The sequence below is a fragment of the Dermacentor andersoni genome, chromosome 3 (assembly GCF_023375885.2).
Source record: "Dermacentor andersoni chromosome 3, qqDerAnde1_hic_scaffold, whole genome shotgun sequence".
Lineage (NCBI taxonomy): Eukaryota > Metazoa > Arthropoda > Arachnida > Ixodida > Ixodidae > Dermacentor > Dermacentor andersoni.
The window spans coordinates 232,798,722-232,824,457 of record NC_092816.1 but is presented as its reverse complement, the minus strand read 5'-3'; the positions used below and the strand labels follow the sequence as shown (position 1 = coordinate 232,824,457).

Below are 25,736 nucleotides of genomic sequence, written 5' to 3'. Positions count from 1 at the left end.
TCCAAAGGAGTGATACGCGCTATGGCGATACCGTGTGGCAGCACATGCGACGAAAATCCAAAATTGAGGATGGGCACGCGAGTGCAGTTTTCGCGGATTCGGATTAAGGTGCTCGGCAGGGCAATATTGCGCGACAAAACCACGTCAGTAAGTGGCGACACGACGTACTCGCCATCAGATACGGGAGGACAGGTTGTCAGGAGGACATTTGTAGCCGCCTGTGGAGACAGCCTTGCAAACTCAGCAGAACATAAGCGGTGTGAAGCGCAAGTGGTTGCGTCCGCAGGAAGTGGTAGATCCAACTGGAAAACACCTGTGGAGCAGTCAATTTGGGCAGAGTGTTTCGAAAGGAAGTCGAGGCCGAGAATTAGGTCGTGCGGACAGTGTTCAAGGACGATAAATAGAACAACGGTATAATGGCCCTCAATGGTCACATGAGCTGTGCACATTCCAAGGACAGGTGAAGTACTCCCATCGGCGACTCATACAGTGCCCGGTACGGTGGGTGTCAGAACCATTTTGAGCCTTCGGCGGAAAGCAGCGCTCATAACTGAAAGCTGCGCTCCTGTATCAACAAGAGATCTAACAGGAACGCCATCAACTTCAATGTCCAGTAGGTTTTTACATGTAGGCAGGGTCAACAGAGGATTTGTGGGCTGGGTCGGAGTTGCAGCTTCACCTCTGGGAGCTGCACCACCTAGTTTCTCGAAGCGAAGCGACCGGTTGCAGAAGGGGACGAAAAGCGGTGAACGAGAGGCGAACAGGACCTACGACCTTGCGGAGACGTGGAGCGGCTGGATCTTGGTGGAGCACTATCGACGTTGATGTTCCTAGTCGGCGAATAGGGCGAGAAAGTACGACTGCCTGGTACTTGGCGGTAGTGACTCGGAGACGACCACCAAGGAGGCGATGACCAGTGGTTGCGGAAATGACGGGCGATGTGTCCAATACCGGAACAATTAAAACAGATGGGTTTATCATCCGCTGTGCGCCAGTCAGCTTGGTTGCGACGGAGTGGCGGAAAGCTTTGCGTCTGGGAGCAAGCGGCTGGAGAAATCTGGTAGGTGTTTGTATGGCGGACAAAGCAGAGAGATGGAATGCCCAAACTTGCTATTTCCTCCCAAATGACCGCTTGTATAAGGGAGATAGCGGGCATGCTTTCCCGACAGACGGAACAAACTGGAGCCGGGGCCATGGCCTCAAGCTCACGGCGAACGATGCACGTGATATCTTCTGGTCCTGTGGGCTGAACGAACTGCAGCGGGTCTTCGCAAGAAGATGTCGCAGAGGTATTGGGCAATCGGTCGAAAGTTTGAGCGACGCGGCGGCCCTTCGCTTGTTCAAAGCGCTGGCACTCCTTTATAATTGCATCCACAGTGGCACAATCCTTACACATCAGGAAATTGAAGGCATCGTCTGCAATACCTTTCAGTATGTGACCAATCTTGTCTGCCTCGGTCATGTTGTTATCAGCCTTGTGACAGAGGGCCAGCATATCCTGTATGTACACGACATAGGGTTCTGTGGATGTCTGAGTGCGGCACGCAAGTTCTTTTTTTGCTGCCAGCTGACGACTGACAGGTCTGCCTAACAGGTCTCGCATTTTTTCTTTGCAAACATCCCAGCTCGTTAGGTCAGCTTCGTGTGTGTTGTACCATTGCTTCGCAGTTTCTCTTAGATAAAATATCACGTTTGCTAGTATCATTGTTGGATCCCACCTTTTGTTGTCGCACACTCACTCGTACATCATAAGCCAGTCTTCGACGTCGGCGTTGTCCGTGCCACAAAATGTCCCTAGGTCCCGCGGATGAGTGAGGATGACCGTTGGCACAGGCTGCTGAGGCGTTGTCGCTTGTGTCCGTTGATTTGCCATTGTGGCAGCAGGTAGATGACGTCTGCTGCGAAGTTCCGTGATTGTACCCCGCACCTTCCACCAAAATGTTGCAGGAAGAAAGCAGGCCCACGAGTGTAAAATAATGTATATTTACAACTGAGGTATATGGCGTTCAGGCAACAGCCAGACTTCGTCTTCCTCTAGTCCAATTCAACTTCTTCCTTCCCTTCATCGTAACAATATCATCAAGAGACAATGGATCAGAATACAGCTTATGGCTATGAATGAATAAATCCTTAGCAGTGAAAAACTTCTCATGCTCAACATTTCAATAACCCAAAAATATCAATGCAAAAATGCAGGAAAAGAACTAATGAAGATATGGCAAATTGCCTACTAGTATGATGATTTTATTTGATGATGCTGTATCTGTTTGAACACAAATGAGGAAGCACTTTTGATAACTCTGTATAATAAAGAAAATCATATTACAATTATGATGTGAATGAAGGATATTTAATGCAACTTTGCCTTTTTAAGCTTAGAACAAAGCCTTTAATCCTTTCGCTGTCACCGACGTACCAGTACGTTTTTGCATTACCCCCCCTGCTGTGCCACTGACGTACTGGTACATTCTCCATTGTGTGTCCGAAAATTCGAGCCGAAGCGCCAAGCTGGCAGTCTTGGACTGGTCGTGCCATCTGTAGGATTTTTCTAGAAGTTCATATTTTCGCCCTGCATTGTGTTGGTACGTATATTGAAGAGTACGGAGTGACCGCACCCACCCTTCTTTGCTGGGGGGCATGGTCACTTTGCGCTTGCTCCTTTCTCTGGCTGAGCAACCATGAAGTGCGCATGCGATTACAGGTACAAGGTTTGTTCTGCCATCTACTGTAGGTTTTCAGTTTTTTTTTCTCTTTGTGTTGGTGTGTCTGCGTATCAAGTGCAGGGGCACGAACCGTTGCCTCTTCAATAGATCGAAACATGACTCTATCTTTGCTTTTGCTCGCTTACCGCGGCCTCGCTTGCCGCTGTCATCAGCAAACGGGGCTGTTGTATCCCCTTTCCATCTATCTGTCATCTTGATTTCACAATGTGCAATTTCTCTGCACTGTGCAGGCCACTGAAAGTGTTCCCTCTGTGCGCATGGTTACTTTTGAATCGCTGACCATGCAGGGCCTTCGACTACGGACTGAAGCGATGGCTCTTCCGATTTCAAATGCAAGCCGAGCTCGAATTCTGATTCTGAGAGCTTCTCATCCAAGGAAGGGGTGGGTTCCGCAGCGTCAGATTCTGGTGTTGAAACGGTGGGGCCGTCATCCCGGAGCATGCACAGCAAACCAAAAATATGTGGAAAGAAGGCGATTTCTCACCCACGCTGTTTCCTTTTGACGTGTCACATTCCGGAGCGTCTGCGAGCGCAACTCTTCTACCGGATGCGCAAGAAGTTGATTATTTCATGCTGTTTTTTGATGTGCCAGTCGTTTTGCACATCGTGAGCAAAACAAACCGTTTCATGCGATTGAAGAAAAGGGCACAAAGAGTTGCGCCTATGTCGCGGCTAAAAGCTTGCGTGGAGACAGATGTGGCAGAAATGTACGGTTTTCTTGCACTCATTCAGCTAATGGGCCTGGTAAGAAAGAATGCCATTTAAGACTATTGGAGCACGAACCCTTTGTTGCACACACCATTTCTTGCAACCATTTTTTTCGTTGAACCGCTTCCTGCTCCTCCTGCGGCTCCTGCATCTGAGCACCTCCACAGATATCAGAGATCGGCTGAGAACGGTGCACCCATTTATGGAAGCAATTCAGAGCAAGCTTAGTAGCCTACTAATTTGCACCAAGACCTGTGCATAGACGAGTCTATGATGCCATGGAAAGGGCGGCTGTCATTTCGGCAATACATTCCTTTAAAGAGGCACCGCTTTGGCATCAAGTTATTTGTTCTATGCGACATCAAAGATTTGGAATTTCTGGCTCTATCGTCCTAGAACTACTTAACGGCTACCTCGGGAAAGGACATTCACTATTTGTAGATAACTGGTACAGTAGTCCAGCATTGTTCAACTGCATTGAAGATAAAAAAAACAACGCATGTGGAACTCTCTCGACCGAGAGAAAGGGGCTTCCAAATTTCTCAAAAAAGATGAAAAAAGGGGGAATGGACTCCTTTTATACCAAGATGCTTCTTGCACTCAAATGTCATGACAAGAGGGATGTACATGTCCTAACGTCAATGCATGATGCACCTCTCGGAAGACACAGGCAAGGTGGATAGGGTCACAGGCGAGAACAAGCAAAAGCCCGCATGTGTAACTCGAATACGGTACGAAGATTGAATTGGTTGATAAGAAGGACATGTTTATGAGTTTCACTGAAGCATTAGGAAGAGCCTCAAGTGAGACAAAATGTTTTTTTTTTTTTTTGTCATATGATGGACATGGTAAAACTACTAGCATATAAAACACTGGTTAGGCCAAAACTCGAATACGCATCACCCATATGGCATCCTCACCAGATTTACCTGAGCAACGCATTAGAATCCATACAAAACCGCACCGTAAGATACATTCACTCGACATACTCATATGATATCAGCGTATCGCCATTAAAAGTAGAGTCTGGCTTGGAAATACTAGCGCACCGTCGCCGTATCGCGAGCTTATCATTATTCTACACCAGCTCGCTTCGCCATGCACCTTACATTTTACCACCTTCACGCATATCGCTGCGCACAGGCCACCCACTAAATGTTGCTCGCCCTAGCGTGCGCACTGTCACCTGCTCGTCATCATTCTTTCATTGTACAGCTAAAGACTGAACGGCCTTCCCCACCACATCGCAGCCATCGCCACCTCATCTGCCTTCGTGGAAGAAGCAACAAGTGTTCTGTCTATAAAATAACATTGTGGGCAACCTCCTGTATATTTTTGTACCACCCACCCTATATGTAATACCCCGCAAGGGGTCGTAAAGGTAATAAAATGAAAATAAAATGAAATGTGCTTCCTAAATGCCTTCATCCTTCATGTGCATCCTGTGGCGTGAAAATGGCAGATGCTAAACATTTGGCGAATTCCGCTTGAATGTCGTGTATCAACTGATACAAGGGTACCATACTGCTAGGAAGAGGGGTGAAAAATGGAGCGGTGACGACCTGACGAGGCTCACAGCATGACACTTTCCTCAGATGGTTCCTCAAAGCGAAGCCAAAGGTAGCCACACCCAATGAAGGTGTCACATGTGTGCAAACACTGTTTAAGGGGAAAAGAAAAGAAAAGACACCTGTGTTATGTGCGCGGAGTGCGACAAAGGCTTGTGCCTGTACCCATGCTTCAGGATCTACCATACTCTGAAGAAGTAGTAAGAGCAGTGGTTTTTTTCTCGTGTTCCTCATTTATCTTCATTTTGTTTATTAGCAACCCCTGCAGAACACTAAAATGTGCACATTCTGTTGACAATGTTATTTGTATCGTAATCATAATAAAATAAATCACTATGCTTGTTCCCTGATGTTCCTGCAACCAAGCCAACTCTGGGAGTGTGTCACAGCCAGAAACACCCAACAGTGAAAGAGTTAAATGATACGCGAAGACAGGTTTGCAATCACGGTCGTTGACGCACGCGGAACACTTATCAGCGCCGCATCAATCTATGCTAAACACGCAAACGAGGCGGAGGAAACCGCGATAGCCTTGGCTCTTCAAGCCGCAACAGGCCCGGCGTCCATTTTCTCCGACTCACGCACGGCGGTCAGGGCTTTCTTGTCCGCTCTAGTTTGTAAACACGCAGCCGACATCGTTAACAGATGCTTTCGTATTAATACGCGAGAAGAAACTGCAGGTCATACCATAGCATGGTTCCCGGCCTTCATGGACGATGCAACTAACCGAGCGGGTTGCAACCCTAACGAGCGCGCCAACTGCCTGGCGCGTGAATTCACGAACCGCGCCCGAGCTAGCGGTCCGGCTCTCCTGCAGGATTGCCCCTTCAAAGATAAACTTGCCACCTTTCATGAAATTACGTCACATTACAGACACAGCAGGAGAAAATTCCCTCCCCCCAGCCCGAAACTGAACAGGGCTCAGGCTGTTACTTTCAGGCTTTTACAGACGAGATCGTACCTCATGCCGAGAGCGCTTAGTTGGATAGACCCGAACTTTCCGCAATCGTGCTCCAAATACGGTCACGCGTGCTACTCCTTCGACCACATGCTCTGTCTGTGCCCGTACAACGCGGGCTGCGACTTTCATAACAAGTCCAAGTGGGACGCCTTGCTGAAGAGCTCGGATTTCCCAAACCAACTACAGGCGGTCCAGAGGGCCCGCGACGTCGCGGAGAGTCACCATCTCCCTGTCCCGTCGTGGGCGGAGCCACCAACTTGATCGGGGAGCCTTCGGTTCCCCCCAATCAAGGTCCTCAGGACACTAATAAAGTTCTTGTCATTGTCATATGCTAAATGATATGTTCGCCTACGCAAGACCATCTGTACACGTTTGGTAAGCGGCTTGTGCTAATGTATATTGGGTGGGCAGATTCTGCATTATGTGACACTGAAATGGGTTTCCAAAAGCAGCTGCATGTTAAAAGTTGGCGTTCACAACTCATTAAACATATTGTGCACTTCCTGAGGGAAAAGTAAGTAAATCGGGAAGCTTGATAGTATGTGTACTGTTATATCTTACCTCAGGTAGTCACAACCATATGAAACCAACAGGTGATGAAGCCAAGGAAGGGGGAAAAATCTTTTAAGGGAAAGTGGAAATACTGATAAGGAAACCGAAAATGAAAGTAAGTGCAATAACAGTTTGCTGCCAGTGGGAGCTAAATCCACATCTTGCAATGCTCTACCAATTGCGCTATCGTTGCAGCCATCTTCCTATTCACTTTCTTTAACACTTGCATCTCCTTGATTTCATTGTCCACTGGCTTCATATGGTTGTGACTAATAAAGAAGCAAGACTTATCAGTTATGCTCCTTCTCATTCATTGCCACAGACAAGTATTTTGACTTTGTAAACTGACATTTCCATCTCTAGTGCTCCGGAAGCAATCAAGTTGTATAAATTACAGGCTTATGGAGGCTAATTAACTAGTGACTCACAAAACAGCGAAGCAAAAGGTTAGTTGACTCATCTATACAGAGTCCCTGGAATCAAAACAAATGAATTCCTAAGAAACAACTTTTTACTCCTTCATGTCTGTATCAGTACCTTCGATACATTGTCTAGATTACTATACATATTTTTTTCATTCAACTAGTTGCAAATTAGTACTCACTTCTGTAATACATACATGCATACATACGTACATACATACACATGCACACACGTGTGTGTGTTTACCACAAGGGCAAAATGAGATATTATAAAGGAGATTTATTGAGGTTTGTAACGACAGCCAGTTCTAGGATGCACCGAGCACAGTCCCCTAGCTCGAGTCTCTGCTGTGCGCTTGATGCTGACTCTGCGCTCATGTTTGTTATTTTCCTTACCACGGCCTCGCGGAAATAAAGGAGCCGTCCTGGCGACTTAGTTTTTTGGAAGGACGATAGGATCGTGATATGGCTTGAGACGCTGAACGTGAACGACTTCGCGGTTACGGCGTCGCATGTCGGATGTCAGCATTAGCGGCTCAACCAGGTAATTAACACGTGACATTCTTTTGAGAATGCGGTATGGCCCGTCGTACTTCGGAAGGAGTTTTGAAGCGAACCCAGGCGTGCGGTATGGCACTAACAACCAGACGAGGGCGCCCGGGAGAAAAGTGGGAGTCGAGTTCTGGGCTTTGTGAACGGCTTTTTGACGGTTCTAGTCGTCTGAGGTGAATCGGCGGGCCAGCTGGCGACATTTTTCGACGTGTCTGGTGGCTTCCGAGATCGGCAGGCATTCGGATGGCTCCGGAAGGTAGGGCAGAATGGTGTTGATTGTGTACGAAGGATGACGGCCGTAAAGAAGGCAAAAGGGTGAGAATCCTGTTATGTCCCGAGTCGTGGTGTTGTAGGCGTAGGTGACAAACGGAAGAACTAGGTCCCAATAGTGTGATCAGGTGAGACATACATGGCGAGCATGTCACCAAGAGTTCGATTAAAGTGTTCCGTGGTACCGTTAGTCTGTGGGTGATAAGCAGTGCATTTACGATGAACAATAATGCATTCAGCAAGCAGTTGTTCAATGACTTCAGATAAGAAGGCACGGCCTCTGTCGCTTAAAAGTTCACATGGACCTCCATGACGAAGGAGAAAAGGGTGTAGTATGAAATTGGCGACCTCCTGCGCTGTAGCATTTGGTAGAGCAGCAGTCTCTGCATAATGTGTTAAGTGGTCTAATGTGTTAAGTGGATTATCCACCTGTTGCCGGTCAACGGAAGTGGCCCATAGAGATCTATGCCCATGCGATCAAAGGGTTGGGATGGGCATTGTAAAGGCTGTAGTTCACCGGCAGACTTGTGCGCTGGTGCTTTGCGGCGTTGGCACTCTTGACAAGAGCGGATGAAGTTTCGAACAAAATTGTACGTTCCCCACCAGTAATAGTGGTGTCGAAGTGTTTCGTAGGTCTTGAAGACTCCCGCGTGGCCACACTGAGGGTCGACATGGAACGAGAACCAGAGCTCTGATCGCAAGATTCTGGGAATGATGAGTAACTAGGTGGATCCCTCTGGGGCATAGTTGCGTCGATACAGTAGCTGGTCTCGAATCGCAAAATGAGGAACTTGGCGCCGAAGCATTCATGACGCTGGAACTTTCGACGAATCCGAGAGAAGGTCGAACAGAGATGCAGTCCAAGGATCATTATGCTGTGCAGCAGCGATAGTGTCAAAGTCCACAGAGGACAACGTGCACTCGCAGGAGTCATAACTGGCCTTTGGGGGAAGCGATGATTGGGATAGCGCATCAGCGTCGGAGTGCTTTTACCCCAAACGGTAAGCCACGCGGATGTCATATTCTTGAATTTGCAATGCCCAGTGGGCAAGGCTGCCCGATGGGTCTTTTAGCGTTGACAGCCAACATGGTGCATGGTGGTCGGTCACTACGTCAAAAGATCGGCCATATAAATATGGGCGAAACTTTCCAAGCGCCCACGCATTGGCCAAATACTCCTTTTCTGTTACTCTGTAATTGGTCTCTGCCTTGGTTAACGTGCGACTTGCGTGTGCGACAACATATTCTGTGCGGCCAGGCAGACGCTGTGCCAACACAGCACCAAGGCCGACACCGCTTGCATCGGTATGGATTTCGGATGGCGCTTGAGGGTCAAAGCGGCAAAGAATGGGTGGTATCGTGAGAAGACGGCGCAAGGTTGTGAAGGTGGCGTCACACTCTGGAAACTATGATGAGCGATCTCTAGCGCCACCAAAGAGCTGCGTGAGGGGTGATATACCGTATTTACATGATTGTAAGTCGACCTATTTTTTTAATTTGAAAATCTGAAGTGGTGATGTTGACTTACAATCAAAACCAAAACATGGCACTGCCAAAAAAGCAAGACCAACGGGAGCTACAACATAGTTGCAATATTATGTTTGCTCTATGGCCCTACCCGTAGCTTTCCACTATCCTGCGTGTTTGTTCGCTTTTCGGAATGGTTTTTCAACATTTTTTTAGTTTTACAGTGCACACTGTAGCTCTACGGTGCATACAACACTCATGGGTGGGGGTCGATAGTTGATGGAAGCGCCGCTGTTCCATTCGCAGTGGCACCCTCAGAATGGTGGCGCTTGCAGGGAGTATCGGTAGTTTTTTCCATTTTTTTCCCATTAATTTACCCTAAAGGCCCAGCTTGGGCATTACATGGGGGGGGGGAAATAACAATTGATATACAGAGGTATAAGGCAACGTGCATGTAAGTCGAATATGCTCATATGAAATCATACATGCTATGCAACCTTTACATCTCTTCTCATTCTACAACATCATACGCCAATAATTCTTACATTATACAAACAATAATCTTGCATCCTCTGACATCTGAAGAAATGTAAGAAGAAATGTCAATGTTTTTAATTTCCGAATGTTTCATTAAGTGTTTGTTTGAATATAATATGGTCAGTTATTTTGGCTATATTACTTGGGAGATGATTCTATTCTGAAATGGCTAAGTACAGACATGAAGACTGCAATAGTTAGGACGTGCAAATGGTTGTTCGACCTTAAATTTGTGATCAATTCGTGGGAATTTCCTTTTGGCTGGTAAGATGCGTGTCTGAGAGAAAATATTTGGGTGATCAAAATCTGATGGAAGAAAGTTAACCGAGATATCTTTCTTCTAGTCTGCAATGGAATGAGTCCTAGGTCATGTTTTATTTGGTGATGCTTGAATGTTGTGAACAGTTACCTGTAATAAATCGCACTTTCTTGTTCTGAAAAGATGCTAATTTTTTAATAAGATGTGTTTATTGCAGGTTCTATATAAATGAGGTATACTCAAGCTTTGAACGAAGTGCGGTGGTATGTGCAAGAAGCTTGGTATCACTATTAGCCTGACGAAGCATACAACGAATGACGTCAAGAGATTTACATGCAGCCGAAACAATACAATCCACATGATTATGACAAGACGAAGTCGAAGAAAGATGAACGCCTAGATATTTAAATGATTCTGCAGTTTCTAGAGCTTCACCATTAAGAAACAATGTGTGCATCATAATTTCACTGCAAGTAGTAAATCTCATAAGTTTAGTTTTTGAGGTATTTACACTCATTTGCCATTCTGAGCACCATCTTTCAATCCTGTTCAAGTCATCTTGTTATTTAACACAGTCAACCTTGCATTTTAACGGCCGATACAAAACGCAGTTGTCGGCATATAACCGGATTTCCGAGTCTATACCCTGATGAATATCATTTATATAAATTAACAATAGAGTGGGCCCCAAAACGGAACCTTGAGGCACACTGGACTGAACAGGTTGAAATGACGAATGGACATTATTAATTGCGACGGCTTGTCGTCTGTTACTTAAGTATTCTTTAACCCAGTTTATTACTTTTTCGTCAATTTTAATCAGCTTCATTTTATATATTAGGCAGTTATGAGCCACATGGTCAAAGGCTTTATCAAAATCTATAAATATGGTGTCAGATTCTGTAAGTTCGTGATGGTTGAGGTGAATGTCTCTAGTTAGTTCAAAGGATTCACATGACCGGCCTCGCTGAAAACCATGCTGGTTTGCAAATAGAATGTGGTTGCTAGCGATGTACTGCATGATTTGAGAAGATAAGACATGTTCAAGTAATTTGCATACAACAGACTTAAGAGATATAAGCCTATAGTTTGTTAGCTTGTTTTTGTTGCCGGTTTTATGTATTGGTATCACATGTGCCAATTTCCAGTCATCTGGAATTTCGGCAGTGCAGAGAAACTGTTGAAACAATAGTGTAAGTATAAGAGCAGAATTGTGCCTTGTCACTTTTAGTAGCTTAGTACAAATACCGTCAGGACCAGGACCATAAAGCGATGGCAAACGCTCAATAGCTTTCACAATACTGTCACTTGTCACAGTAATACATTCCATAAATGGAGAACTATCAGAAAACTGTGTTTACATATTTAGGGGCTTTTCATCATTAAATACACTACAAAAGAATAAATTAAACCGATCAGCAACATCCATGACATCAATTGCAGCACCAGACTCAGTGTCAAAAACAGGCAACTCTTTTGTAAGTGCGTGAGAAATGACCTTCCAAAATTTTTTTGGATATGTTTTTCAAAATTGCGAAATATCCTGGTTGAAAACTTTTATTTGGCAGCCTCAATATGTAATGCACATTCTTTAGAAAATGATGAATATTCTGACTTAGCTTCAACAGATTTCACGCTTGTTGTTTTTCAAAACAAACGTTTCTTTTTATTCAAATATCTCTCAATCTCTCGGGTAAACCATGGCTTGTCTGCTGTTTTGTAGATTCATTTTTTCGGAATATCTCTCTCCCACAGTTTTAACAACTCATCACGAAAGCGAATCCAGTTATCTTGCAACATACAGTTTTCATACGTTCGCATGAATGACAAGCAAAATTCAAACAGCTCAGAGTTGAAGCATTCGGGATCTGTTTTAGAATACTCATAAATCTTCTTTTTTTGTTGCGGTTTCTTCATGGTTTGCATTTTAAAGTTACAATGTATGACATGATGGCCACTGATATGCTCTATTACATCCACGGTAGCGCATTTGGGGTGTGTTGTTAGGAGCAGATCAAGAATAGCATTTTGCCGCATAGGGGTTTCGAAAAGTTGAGACAACTGAAAGTATTCTAAAAGGTCAACAAAATCTGCACAATCGTGAGTCTGGCATGTGCCAGGGGATTTTAAAGCAGACCACTCTATGCCTGGAAAGTTAAAATCCCCAGCCATAATTATGGGAGAGTTATTATATTCGGATTGGGCGGAGCCTAATACAGACTGCAGTTCTTCAGAAAAATCTTGTAGAAGATCAGGTGGCCTATAGCATGCTCCGATAACCAAAGTTAAAGCTGGCAAATAGCATGCAAACCAAATAGTTTCAAGAATGCCGTCAGTAGGAATGGGTTTTACCTTTATATGCCTTCTTATGGCTATTATGACACCACCTCCTTTTCTATCCACACGGTCTTTACAAAAAACAGTGAATAAATTTGAAATTTGTAACTCAGAATTGTTAACTTCAGGAGTTAACCACGTTTCCGTTCTGATTATAACATCTGCATTACAAGCGTGAATGAGGGAAGTAAGCTAATCTTGTTTGTTAAGGATGCTACGAAAGTTCACAGAAATTATAGAAAATGTAGGTGACCCACTGTTTTTCTGTGCGTGGCGACTGCTTCATGGGTTTGCATTTCGCTGGGCCCATTCCACGACCCTGCCCTCGGAACGGCGGTGCTTGCGGGGAGTATCGGTAGTTGATGGAAGAGCAGACACCGCTCATGTGTTTCTCTTTCCCTGTAGCTCTTAGCTTTCTCTACGCTCTTAGTTTGACCACTTGACTGCCGTAGCAGTCACTTGTAGCACTTGACTGCCGGCTACGTGCTACTTCCATGCTTCCTCAGTCATCACAAGTGCTCCAGGCCCACTAACCATTCGGCACTTGTTCACAGCAGCGTTCAAGAGAGCTGCCATCCTTTACGCCGAAGAAACAAATCACTGCACAGCGGGCTGCAAGTTCGATGTTTCTGAATGGGTGGTGCAAGACAAGAGTGATGACAGCAGCGAAGCAAAATTTTCGCCTGTGATAAACAAATGAGGAATTTCCCACGTGCCGAAGTCTGGACGCCTTCCGGAGCTGTAGGCCAAGCTTGCGGCATACGTCGCTGAAATGCGTGATCGGTTCCTGCCAGTCAAGTGCGACATAGTCGTGAAACAGGCCCGGATGTTCGCCTTTTAAGAAACCTGCTTCGCTGTGAGTACAACGAGTGACTGGTGGCAGAAGACCACGAACTTACGCCAACTGGACCTGTCAAAAGAGCCTCCCTGACGGCTGCGTGGGGTTGGGTGCATTCGGCGTTTGCTGCTGTTCCACAAGACGTTGTGGTGTGGTCATTTGCCAAATGTGGAATTTCACTGGGCAAGGACGTGCTGTGGGACTGTAGCAGCGACGACGATGGCAGCACTAGTCAAGATGAGTAATACAGTGACCATGTCAGCTACTAATAAATTTTCGTTATCGAATGTGCCCTCAAGTATGTTTTTTTTTTTTTTTTTTTTCTGTCGCACGTGGTATGGGGGGCGAACTTACATTCGAGTCGACTTGCAATCGTGTAAATACGGTAATTGACTGAAAGTTTCGAATGAGTAAGAACAGAGGCCGATGAAACTGCGCAGCTCTTTTATAGTAGTAGGTTTTGGGAACGCAGTAACAGCACGTAGCTTCTCGGGATCTGGGTGAATGCCCTCCTTTGACATGACGGCCTAAAATTGCGAGCTGACGAACAGCAAATTGACACTTCTTCAGGTCAAGCTGCAACCCAGTGTTGGTTGAGTAAGTAAGCACGTGCTGCAGGCGGAGCAGGTGTGTTGCAAAATCAGGGGCTAACACCACAATGTCATCAAGATAGCGAAGACAGATTTTCCATTTGAGGCCACACAGAACAGTATTCATCATTCTTTCAAACGTAGCAGGTGCGTTGCAAAGTCCGAAAGGCATGACGGTGAATTCATACGAGCCGTCAAGTGTGACAAAGGCAGTTTTCGGGCAATTGACCTCTGCCATCGGAACCTGCCAATAGCCTGACTGCAAATCCAGTGAAAAGAAAAACTCGGTTCCTTGCAAACAGTCCAGAGCATCATCGATGCTTGGTAATGGGTGAACGTCCTTCAGCGTGATCTTGTTCAACCATTGAAAATCAACACAGAAGCAGATGGGACTGTCTTTCTTTGTGACGAGTACCACAGAAGAAGCCCATGGGCTCTGTGAATATTGAATGACGCCTCGACAGAGCATGTCATCGACCTGGTCTGCAATGACGCGACATTCCGTAGCGAACACGCGATATGGTCTTTGTCGTAGCGGTGAGTGAGAGCCAGTGTTGATATGTTGCTTGACTGTCGATGCACGGCCAAGAGATGTTTGTGCAACGTCGAAAGAACGGCGGTAGTGCTGAAGGATTGTGAGAAGTTGAGATCGCTGCGAATGTGTCAGATCTTCGGCGATGAATGGGCTGAACACACCAGTCCACGTTGAGTCAGGGATGGAGAGGGCATTCAGTTCATGGACGGCAGAAGTAGGCACTTTCTCAACGATGGAAACAATTTGTGTTGAATCAGCCGACTCGACGTAACCGAGGCATTTGCAGTGGAGCAGTGATAGCGGCAATGAAAGATGATTGCAAATGGGCATCATGCTGACACCAGCAGCAATGTCAAGAGCTGCAAAGTGCAAAGGAAGTGCTTTTCAGATAACAAAGTGATGAGAGGGCATGAAGAAGACCATCCCGTCGGATATAGTACTACACAAGACTGGTACGAATGCTGAAGAACATGGGAGAATACAGGCGTCTTCTTTCACAACAATTTTAGCGGCAGGATGAGCATCGACTGAGGCCAGGTCACCAAGGTGGGAAAGTTCAATCTCAGCCGGAGCGCAATTGATGTTAGCATTGTGGCGTGAGAGAAAATGCCATCCTAGAATGACGGGGTGGGAGCACGATGAAAGAACTATGAACTCAATCGCGTATAAAACATCCTGTATGGTCACACAGGCTGTACAAGTAGCGGTAGGGTGAATGGGTTGAGCACTCGCCGTTCAAAGCGACAATCCAGACAGAGACATCGTCACATTACGAAGCTAGCGGCAAAACCTGGCATCCATAACTACGGCACCGGTATCGAAGAGGGTGACTGTAGTGGCATCTTCGATAAACATATCAACGACATTGGAAGGTAAAGGAGGAGGACTTCGGCATGTCGACACTTGCGCAGTTTTTGCCTCAGGTGCTGCGTTGTCTAGTTTCCCTCTTCGTTAGAGACAGGTCGCATAGGGGAAAGCGATCGGTGACGTGGGGAGGGTGACTGGAGGCGTTCAAAGTGAGGACAGCGATCAGTCTGGGAGTCTGGGAGTTCTTAAGGCGCATTTGGATCAGGCGCCACATATGGCGCTCGTCCATCGTCATTGAACGCCTACGATCAGCGGCGGCAGAACCTTGCGATATGACTGGGATATTTACATGCAAAGCATGTAGGGTGATTGTCCAACGTACGCCACAGGTTAGCAACGGCAGTGGTGGCCCAGGGGACGGGAGGGGGAGGGCAGTGGACAGGCTGCTGGAAGCGACGTGCGAGCACACTGCGAGGGGCCATTGCAGCAACCATAGCATAAGTGACCGGTGTAGCCATGGCATCCTGCTGGTGAACAGCCGGCAGCGCTTCCGTGACCTCTTCAAGGATCACGTTACGAAGATGAGACGGCAAAGTGCTGCAGACTCCTGAGTGACGAACACCAGAAATAGCTGTCGTGAGACTTCTTCTCGGACGAAATCCTTGATTTAGGTTATCTGGGAGGCTTGTTCGGGGCCGGTGGTCAGGCTGCAGAGTGATGCCGCATTAGGTATGGGATGTCACCTGGTCAGAGCTCGCTACTTGTGTAATTCATCATAGCTCTGGCACAAGCTGATAACATCACCAACAGTGTGCGGGTCCTTGGCCACTAGCATCTGGAATGCATCATCATCGATTCTTTTCATGACATGCTTGATCTTTTTCGCTTCCATCATGGCTGCGTTCAGGCACCTGCACAAATAGAGAATGTCTTCTATATAGCTGGTGAATGTCTCACTCGTGTCCTGTGCGCATGTACGCAAACGCTGCTTGGCTTGGAGTTTACTGACGGTGGGTTGGTCAAATACATCTGTAATCGATGTGTTGAATGCCGACCACGTTCGGATATCCCTCTCATGATTTCTGAACCAGAGACTGACCACGCCCACGAGGTAGAATGATACATAAGTCACCTTGTCTGAGTCATTCGATTTGTTGTAAATGCTCACCCATTCGTAGGACAACAGCCACTCTTCAACGTCATTGTCGTCGGTTCTGCTAAAGATGGGAGGCTCCTGCTGGCGAACGGTGCCAGCGCAAGGGATGGGTGGCGATAGAAGAGTCTGCTGGTCGGCATCCAGCATGGCAGAGGGTAGCGTCCGAGAATGGAATTCCAGGATGCTAGAGTGGAATGTTACCCCGCATGGCTCCACCACTTATAAAGTAGATTTATTGAGGTTTGTAACGACAGCCGGTTCTAGGATGCACCGAGCACAGTCCCCTAGCTCGAGTCTCTGCCGCGCTCTTGATGCTGCTGAGGCTGCTGACTCTACGCTCATGTTCGTTATTTTCCTTACAATATATTAAATACGTGCCATACAAATCTTCATCTTTTTGACACTTGGGTAATGCTTGCATGGTTCATTTTTAATTGACAAACATCCTGTGCAACCTGCAGCATAATATGCAGGTAAGACCTTTTCCTTAAGTTTTTCTACCAAGAGGAACCATGCTGTGCAAGAACATAACTTACTGTAGGGTGTGGGAAGCACACGGGTCCCTTCCGCATACTCACATCGTCGTGTTCACACGTTGCTGATGCATCGAGAGCTGGCGTACACACGGAAAAGGCGGACTATGCCCTCTCCCGGTTCTCCCTCTCTTGGTTGTCCCCCCTCTCCAACTTGCGGGAAAGGTATCTGATGCACAGAAGGACATTCCTCTCGCAAACCTAAAGAGGTATAAAACGGCATCACCAAGGGAGACTCTCCCTCTCTGTTGTGCACCTGCCTAGAACCTGGGATAGGCATACCTGCTGTTTGCCTGACTATTACACGCAATGAGGCAAGCCTATTTAGTCTTTATTACTGAGTGGACATCCTTCTGCAAGTGTTACTTATTGCTTGTAGCAATAAACGTTGTTAGAGTTGACGCTGCTGGTTGCATTATTTGCCCGAACCAAGAGCACCTGTGATTACATGCGCTATGGCTTGGGGAGTACCACGGAAGAACTGTGTGTGGGAGTTTGCCTTCAGTCATAGCTTCACGCAGAGCAGAACCCCACAAGTTCCACAGGCTGTCTGAAGATGTCGCCACTAGCACTCTTCTTTCCCCATGTTTCATTATTCAAAAGACTAGCGCAAAGGACACAGACAGAGAAGACGACAGGACGAGCGCTAATTAGCGCTCGTCCTGTTGTCTTCTCTGTCTGTGTCCTTTGTGCTAGTCTTTTGAATAATGATGACACACCAACTAGCCCAGCTTTCTGCCTTGATCGCTTTGATTTCCCCATGTGTTCAAGTGTCAGCAGTGATGTCAGAAGGAGCAGATCACTGCCCATTTACTGTTACCTGCTCATTTAAGATATTGCGTGTTCTTATGCATATTTAAGTGTACAGGCAGTTCAAAAACAACCACTTTTGTGACATGGTGAGAGTACCACCAAAGTTGTCCTTAAAGTAAGACTTAATCCTCAGCACTTCACTGTAGTCAAGCAGCTGCTTTGGAATGTGGAAGCTCATCAATTAATGCATAGCTGTATAGTATTTCATCACAGGAATGGCGAAGAAATCACTCGTAGCGAGTGAATTACAAAACAGTGGTCACTGGGGGACAGCTTTTCAAATGCAGTGCTTACTCTCAGTTGAATGTTTTCATCACAGAAACATATTCCGCACTTTGTACTTTCCTGATTTCCCCTTCTTCGTGCTGCTTTTCAAATAATTTACGTTCGAGCTGCTCCTTCGGTTCTTTTGTTGATCACAGATGGAATGTGCATCCATTGTCAAGAGTTCAAAGTCCATTCGACAGCGACTGTTGCCTGGCTGTGTAGTGTATCTTCCATAGTATGTGCTTCTGTCACATGGGTTTCTGCTAGTGAACATCCTTTGTGTTAGCATTTTCATGTTGCATGTTTCCTCCTGAAACAAATTAGTTAGAAGTGCTGGTGTGTGTTCTGCCTCTTGTCCTGTTTTGCTTAACAAGCAGTGATACTCCACATCAGTGTGCTTGTGATGCTTTGAAGCCATATGTCCAGTTCCGCATCTCCATGACATGGACAGTACTCTAAAGGACTATCTACATAGCCAGGCATCGTTTTCAGTCACATGGCCGTCAAAACAGCAGGTTTGTTAGAGAGATAGTGACCGGTTTCATGAAAAATAGTGTTCTACAGTGGTGGATTCGGTATGTACAGTCGAACCCACTTATAACGATACCTGTTTTAGCAATATATCGGTTATAACAATGCGAAGCTGCTGCACGGTCAACTTTTGTATTTTTTCCATGGTAAAATAACCCGCTTGCTACAATGCCCCGATGCCACATTATCGGTTATAACAATGAAGTCTGACTGCTGGGTGTCCAGTCGAAAGGCAGTGAAATGTGAAATCCTTAAAGAGAAGACGAGAAATTCAAGCTGCTGCGCAATGGGCCGCTGCTTCAACAGCCGCTGCACACTCATTTTCTAGCCATTTCCGCGTGCCTCTCCCATCGCCCTTCCACCCCTCCGAACACGAATAGGCTGTGCTCATAGCAATAAGCCGCCCCACCCTCCGAAACACAAATAGACCGCGCCAGTTGGTTCTTTATTCTGTGACTGCGCTTCTCGCATGTTGCTCACTGGCTCCTCATTCAGCACAGTTTTGCAAACAGCTTAATCACTCGCGTTCGTCCTTGTTGGTTGCGTCAAAATCATTCCTGGCCACGTGGTTTCTCAGCCTCGTTTTACCAACATTTGGTTTGACTTGGCACTGAAAAGGAAGATGGCTGATGCTCCTGCTGATCATCAGCAATACACAACATTGCCGGTGAAAAGAAAGTGCACGGCTATAGATTTGGAAACTAAGTGCTTCTAACCGATGAAGCGATTGTCGCGAATGTGCTTGCATCAGATAGCGATGGCGACATCGCCAGCGATGACGTGGTAGGGCAGGCTGCCTCAACATTGTCCTCACAGGAGGCCGGCAGGTGATTCAGTCCCTCCGGGGCGCCGTTTTTACGAGGAACCTTTCGCTGCACTACGTGGAGCACTTGGATGCCTTGGAGAAGGATGTCTGCAAGCTTCGCGTAAAGCATGCAAGGCTGACGGACATAGGGTTTTCTTGTGCAAGCCAGTGAGAAGTACATGGCGAGATGCTTGTGGCGATCTCACCTCAGCGTAGCGTTTCTTCTGGATTTCTCAAGCTGACAGGCTGCCACGGCAACCTTCACGGATTTTTAAAAGGCCCCTTTTGGGGGCACCAAACCAATGCCTTGGCGGTGCTCACATATCGTTTGCCACCCGTGACCCCTCTTTGCTGTTGTTGTAGCAGTACGATTCTTTAACGCCAATAGCCATGGCTTGTTGCACGCTATCGGAGCACCCAGGAAGCAGTTAAATGAGTGAATACAATCAGCAACCGGATGGAGGAAGGTGGTGGGGAGGGGCACTGTCCTCCTCACCATTATAGTTTTCTAACATCAGCTCTGCCATCCCCCTATCTTGATTTTTTGATGCAACATGGTTATAACAATAGAATTTTTGTGGCACTTGAATATTGTTATAAGTGGGTTCAACTGTACTGCACATTCTTCTTTGTACAGGAACGTGGAGTGTATGGAGAGCTGGGCATTGAAGAGTATGCCCTTGAACTGTTTCCTGTGGACAGCGACGTGCTTTCAATGGAGATGGCCGCCTCTTTCAAGGTGACTGCCCTTTTGTAGCAAGTAGGTGACGCCCCCTCGGACATAATCTTGGTTCACCCGCCAAGCTCGGCGGCCTGCTATAGCTCGGCAGGCAACAGTGGTCACCCGTACCACAATTAACACCGACGAGCACGGCAGCTCGCCGGTCAGTAATCATTCAGCACCACCACGCTGCGGAGCGTCCGGCTATCGGAGGGTGCCAGAAGCCCTCCCTTGTTCACGACCCAGGGTGGATTGTGACACTGGCGACGAAGATGGGATCCTCGTGACACCTTTTATGCCTATTTCCAAGACTGAAAGTTCATTCTCACAAATTTGAACAACTGCTTACCAGCTAGTTGAGCTGGAAGAGAAATTTGGGTGACATGGCAGTAGAAGTTGAAGTGCTGTTGGACACGAAGAAGGTCTGTTATTCAAGATCACGTGCTCGTTATACAGTTGACTCATGTTAATTCTTGCATCAAGGAACCGCAGATTTTTGTTTGAATCATCTGAAGCTTGAACATATTGGAGGTGCGTAGCAGGCTGAATGTCGGCACATTGATACTGTGTGAGCGTTCTCTCACATCAGCAGCTTTGCAGCAAAGCTTTTAAAAGGAGTTTCACTGTGGTTTTCATTCGGCAGCATGGGCAGTGTCAACAGCCAACAACCCAGCCTGCTTCTCAACCACAAAGCAACCACATGACCAGGCCATTGATGAATCAGAAGAATGGGAACCGGTTGCCCTTCTTCTCGTTCATTGCATAGCAGAGATCTCGACTCCAGCAGTTTTGATTCCTTCAGGTAGCATACGAGGGTTTATTGACCAGCTGCCTGCTCCTAAACTTTACCTACTATGTGATGCCATAGGTCTAAAAGGACATTGCATGTCTGCCTACATGGCCATCAGTAGCATTGGCTGACGCACCCTGGAATATTTCGCACACACATAAATAGTTAAATAGCATAGAAAGCAGACGTGGGAATATCCTTCGCATTGCACAATTAGTAATGCAACCCCAACTAATGCGAAGGTTGTGGGTTCAGCCCCCACTGGTGGCAAGTTGTTTTCTTGTCCACTTTCATTTCCCTTTAGCTTATCATTCCTGTGCTTCAACTAAAAAATATAATTTCGCCAATTTGGTTGGCTTCATGTGGTTTAGGCCATTGTTATGCACAGCCAGCATTGATAGAGACAGTGCATGGTACACAGACTTGCATTGGTTATAGCGAAGACTATGGAAGGACTACTAAGCTCACACATAGTGAAGTGTTTGAGAATGCTTAGGTGTAGCAAAGGGATTGCACTGAATATTTATTTATTTATTTTTATTAGCACTTACTGTCAATCCCACTCGGGGGTTATTGCAGGAATGGGCTCACATACGAGAGGTATACAATTCAGTTCAAACAGATATATCTGATGAATAACAAACATACAATGAGGCATACAATCAAAACAAATTGCAAACACTTGTTTTGGCATGCACATCAGAAAAAATGTAATTTTCTTTTTACAAAATAGGTGTAAAAGGAAGACAAATTAAAGAAACCTTGTTATTGGCTTAAAAATCAAGAAAGGAAAGAACAAAATGGCTGTGAAGACGAATTCAGAGAAGGCATGAAGTTTGGCTTGTAGACAGCACCAGCTCCCCTGCAAGCTGAACAAAGCTTTCTAGCATATCCTGCGATGTTACAAGGCTGTTCAGTGCGTTCCAATTGCGCACAGCTCAGGGGAAAAAAGAAAAATGAAATGCCATGTTAACACAAGAGTATTCTTCAAGCATAAATTTATGTTTGTGTCCTGTTTCCCTGAAACGACTAAGATTGACATAAGTGGCAGGATTTATCGTCAGCATATTATGAACTAATAGATATAAAAGCTTCAGTCTATGGAGGGTTGCGTGGCTGGATAAGATGGCAAGGCCAGTGTGGGAATGCAGTTCCGGGAGGAAGTCGGTGCACCGATACCTATTGTAGATCAAGAGAACCGCTTTCCATCGCACCGACTCAAGCATGATTATAATCTTTTTGTAGAAACGGATACCAGACGACGTTCGCATATTCTAGGATTGGGTGGATAAGAACCTTATAAGCGAGCAGTTTGGTCTCATGGGTGCAATAGCGTAGGGCTTGCTTTAAAAAGAATAGCTTGTTCGTTGCTTTTTTGGTCATATACTGCACGTGAGTACATGAACCGAGGTCTTGTAAGATAGTTACGGCGAGGTATTTCTTCTTCCTTACGGTTTCAAGAATGATGTTGCCGCAGCATAAGAGTATTTAAGCTTTGATTTCTTTTTTGTAACTGACATCAACACAGTTTTTTCTGAATTTATAGCCTTTTGCCAGCAATTGCACCACTGCACGATGTTGTTGAGCACCGTGTTCAACCTTGCCTGGTCTGCTGGAGAAGTTATTTGCTGATAGAGTACGCAGTCGTCTGCGAATAAGCATATTTTGACATCGACATGGTGTGATATGTCATTTATAAATAAGAGGAATAAAAATGGTGCCAGCACTGAACCCTGCTGAATGCCAGAAACAACCGAGACGGTATCAGAAGCGTGGTCCTTATACTGTACGAACTGCTGGTGCTCAGACAAGTAGTCGCCTATCCATCTAACGATAGGCCCATCCCCAAGTATGCAGTTAAGCTTAAAGAGCAATTTAGCATGTGAAACACGATCAAAGCCTTCAAGTAATCGAGAAAAATTATATCTATATCAGGGTGTCTACCAACCGGGAAAACCGGGAATTCTTAGGGATTGTGAATAGTCTGGAAAAACTCAGGGAATTTTTGCTTCAGTCAGGGAAAATTACCCATCTTAAATTGAAAGTGAACGAAAGTCGCCCTGCTGCTGGTTCGAGTGAAAGAAAGGAATCGTAACGAATTGTCTTTAACACCATGTCGTCGGCTGGAGGAGTTGCCAGTGAACAGTCAAGACCGATTTTCTAGACGCCCGATTTTTGTGAAAAATGCGGACGGCTTCGCGGCACCACCACGTGCACGTAGAGTCAATGCATTTATAAGAACGTAGATTTGTAATTTCAGACGCAAGAACCCTTCGCTGTCAGATTTTCGGACTTTGTGCCGCGACCGCAGGTTCGTAAAGGCGTTAATAAAAGCCAACACCGCCGTTTTGATTATCTCGCCGCCTCGAACCAGCGCTCTCGCACGCAGATCCGCTGGCAGCCGTAGCCACCACCGTGGCAACGCCAGGCTTAACTGCTTCGACGTTCTGTATAAGGGTTCTTGCCGTTCGGTGCTATCTTTTTCACTGAAAGAATTTGCCGCTGTCAGTAATGGCGCCGAATCCGCCTCTGTAATCCTCGCGATTGGCTTCGAAGCTTAGAAAGCATGGCGAGTTGCATCATGCCGGTTCCCGGAAGGCAGCTTCGCCTCGGCACAGCGTTGTTACGCGGTGGAGCGTATGTGAAGTATTGCGGTGAAGCTTAACAAACGTGGGAAGGGGCAATTGTTACGGGACACAGTACATATTCCATAATTACACACGCGTGCACCCGCCGTCTCCTGTCACAGTACGAGCACTGATATGCCTAATAAGTGTACTGGCAGGCCTTCAGAGCTTTTTCGAACGTGCCTGTGAGGATTTATTCATTCATTCATTCATTCATTCATTCATTCATTCATTCATTCATTCATTCATTCATTTTACCTTCAAGGCCCGAAGGCATTACAGAAGGGAGTGGAAAGAAATACAGAGCATGTGCAGAATAATAAAAAGAATTAGAAAGTGCGGATTAACAAAAGTATTCTTCAGTAGTATTTCTAAAAGCAGATGTATCGGTTATTTTAACGATTGAGGCCTGCAGGTGATTCGATTCATTCATAGTTTTAGGAATAAATGAATAAAAAAAAATAGGTTCGTGCGACAGTGTGGAATGCTCAATTTATGGTGATGGTCAGTACGAGATTATATGTATGCGTGTTCGGAGAAAAGTTCACTTTTTAATTCTGGATTGTAGTAATAAATTTTGTGCAGCAGTGATAAGCATGCTAACTTCCTATGGGATGAGAGGAGAGGGAGGTTTAAAGTAGCCTTCATAGATGTTATGCTTGATGTCCGAGGATAGTTTGTAAGAATGGAACATGCGCTACAATTTTGTATAGATTCTATTGCATTTGTTTAGTAATCTAAGCCAGGGTCCCATACAGAAGAGGCATATTCAAGCTTAGGACGTATTAGTGTTTTGTACAGAAGTAGCTTTAAGTTAGTGGATGCCATAGAGAAATTGCGATGGAGGTAACCAAGCATGCGGTTAGCATTGTTAGTGATGTGGTTTATGTGTCTTTGCCAGAAAAAATTAGATGTTATGTGGATGCCTAACTTTTTATAGGAAGTGACTTCTTCAAGTGCAGAGTTCATCAAGTGATAGCTGGATAGGTTAGACGAAGCAGTATTGCGGGAAGTCCTCATTAGTTTGCACTTTTGGCTGTTCAGTCGCATTTTCCAAGTGTCGCACCACCTTGTCTAGATCAGATTGTAGTTTTAGAGTGTCAGAATTTGATGATATTACTCTGTAAATGACACAATCGTCTGCAAATAATCTTATGGAGGACGCTACACAGTTGGGCAAATCATTAATATAAATGAGAAAAATCAAGGGTCTGGAACCTTGTGGCAACCCGGAACTGACAGGACAAGGCGAAGAGTCAGAATTTTGACAAATTGTGTTCTATTTGGTACGAAGTTCTCGATCCATGCGATAATATTACGGTCAATTTTGAGTGTGTTTAATTTTAGACAAAGTAATTGGTGAGAGACGAGATCAAATGCTTTAGAAAAGTCTAAGAAGATGGTGTCAATGTGAAATCCATTATCCAACGCGGCACAGATTTCATGTGTAAATGAAATAAGTTGAGTACAGGAAAACGATTTACGGAACCCATGCTGACGAGATGAAGAAAATGAATTTTTTTTTAGGAAGCTGATGAGATTAGAGTATATTATATGCTCTGGAATTCTGCATGGCACACTTGTTAAAGAAATCAGCTTGAACTTTAAAGGGGAATGCACGTCACCAGACTTAAATAATGGAACCACTTTGCCGACTTTAAAATCCTTTGGTAATGAGCACGACAGAATGGACTGCGAAAAGATGTTGCACAGAAATATAAAGGAGTACACTTTGGTATTTTTCAAAAACTTAGAAATAATATCGTCTATCCTGATGATGATGAAATCTTTAATTTACGAACCAAGTCCACGACACCATCGTAATCAATTAACAAGGGCCCCATCTGAATAAAATTCATCTTAACAACTTCAGGTAGAGAAGTACAGGGCAACACGTTATTCAAAAATGATTTAGAAAACACTTCATTGAGTACAGAACAACATTCTTCTTGCGAAACAAGGGCACCATCTACATCAATTAACGATATTGTGTTACATTCGGAACTCTTGACAGTTTTGCAAAATTTTTTAGTATTTTTAGTTAGCAGAGATGGAACTGTATTGTAGTCAAGAGTTCGACGAAAGCTCGTCTGGTCAAGTAACATGATGATGACGAAATTGCGATGACTGACCAAGTCAAGGTGAAAATAACACAGAGATGTTTTGGGACCCGTACGGGTTCCTTGATCACACTAAAATCGGGCAAGAGCCACAAGTCGTTTTTATGCCATGTGACGTAGAGAACGGGTATAGTTGGCTGGCAGATTTCCATCAGTCCTGTTGATACTGTTGTCCGTAGTTTGAATAAATAAAGATGCTAACAAGAGTCGCGTCATCGGATTCTTTTCCTTAGCTATTATAGCAGCG

General features: G+C 45.6%; 1 protein-coding gene across 6 annotated transcripts in view; it reads left to right on the top strand.

The window, feature by feature from the left end:
• car (vacuolar protein sorting-associated protein 33A) overlaps window positions 1-25,736 on the top strand; it is a 217,046-nt gene that overhangs the window by 49,921 nt on the left and 141,389 nt on the right. For 5 of the 6 annotated variants that reach the window (XM_055072631.2, XM_072287439.1, XM_050182950.3 and 2 more), the window contains one exon: window positions 19,869-19,970. The exons of the other annotated variant lie outside the window; for it this stretch is intronic. In XM_055072631.2, the coding sequence (XP_054928606.2) occupies window positions 19,869-19,970 (102 nt within the window). The remainder of the gene's footprint in view (window positions 1-19,868; window positions 19,971-25,736) is intronic. 6 annotated transcript variants of the gene reach the window in all.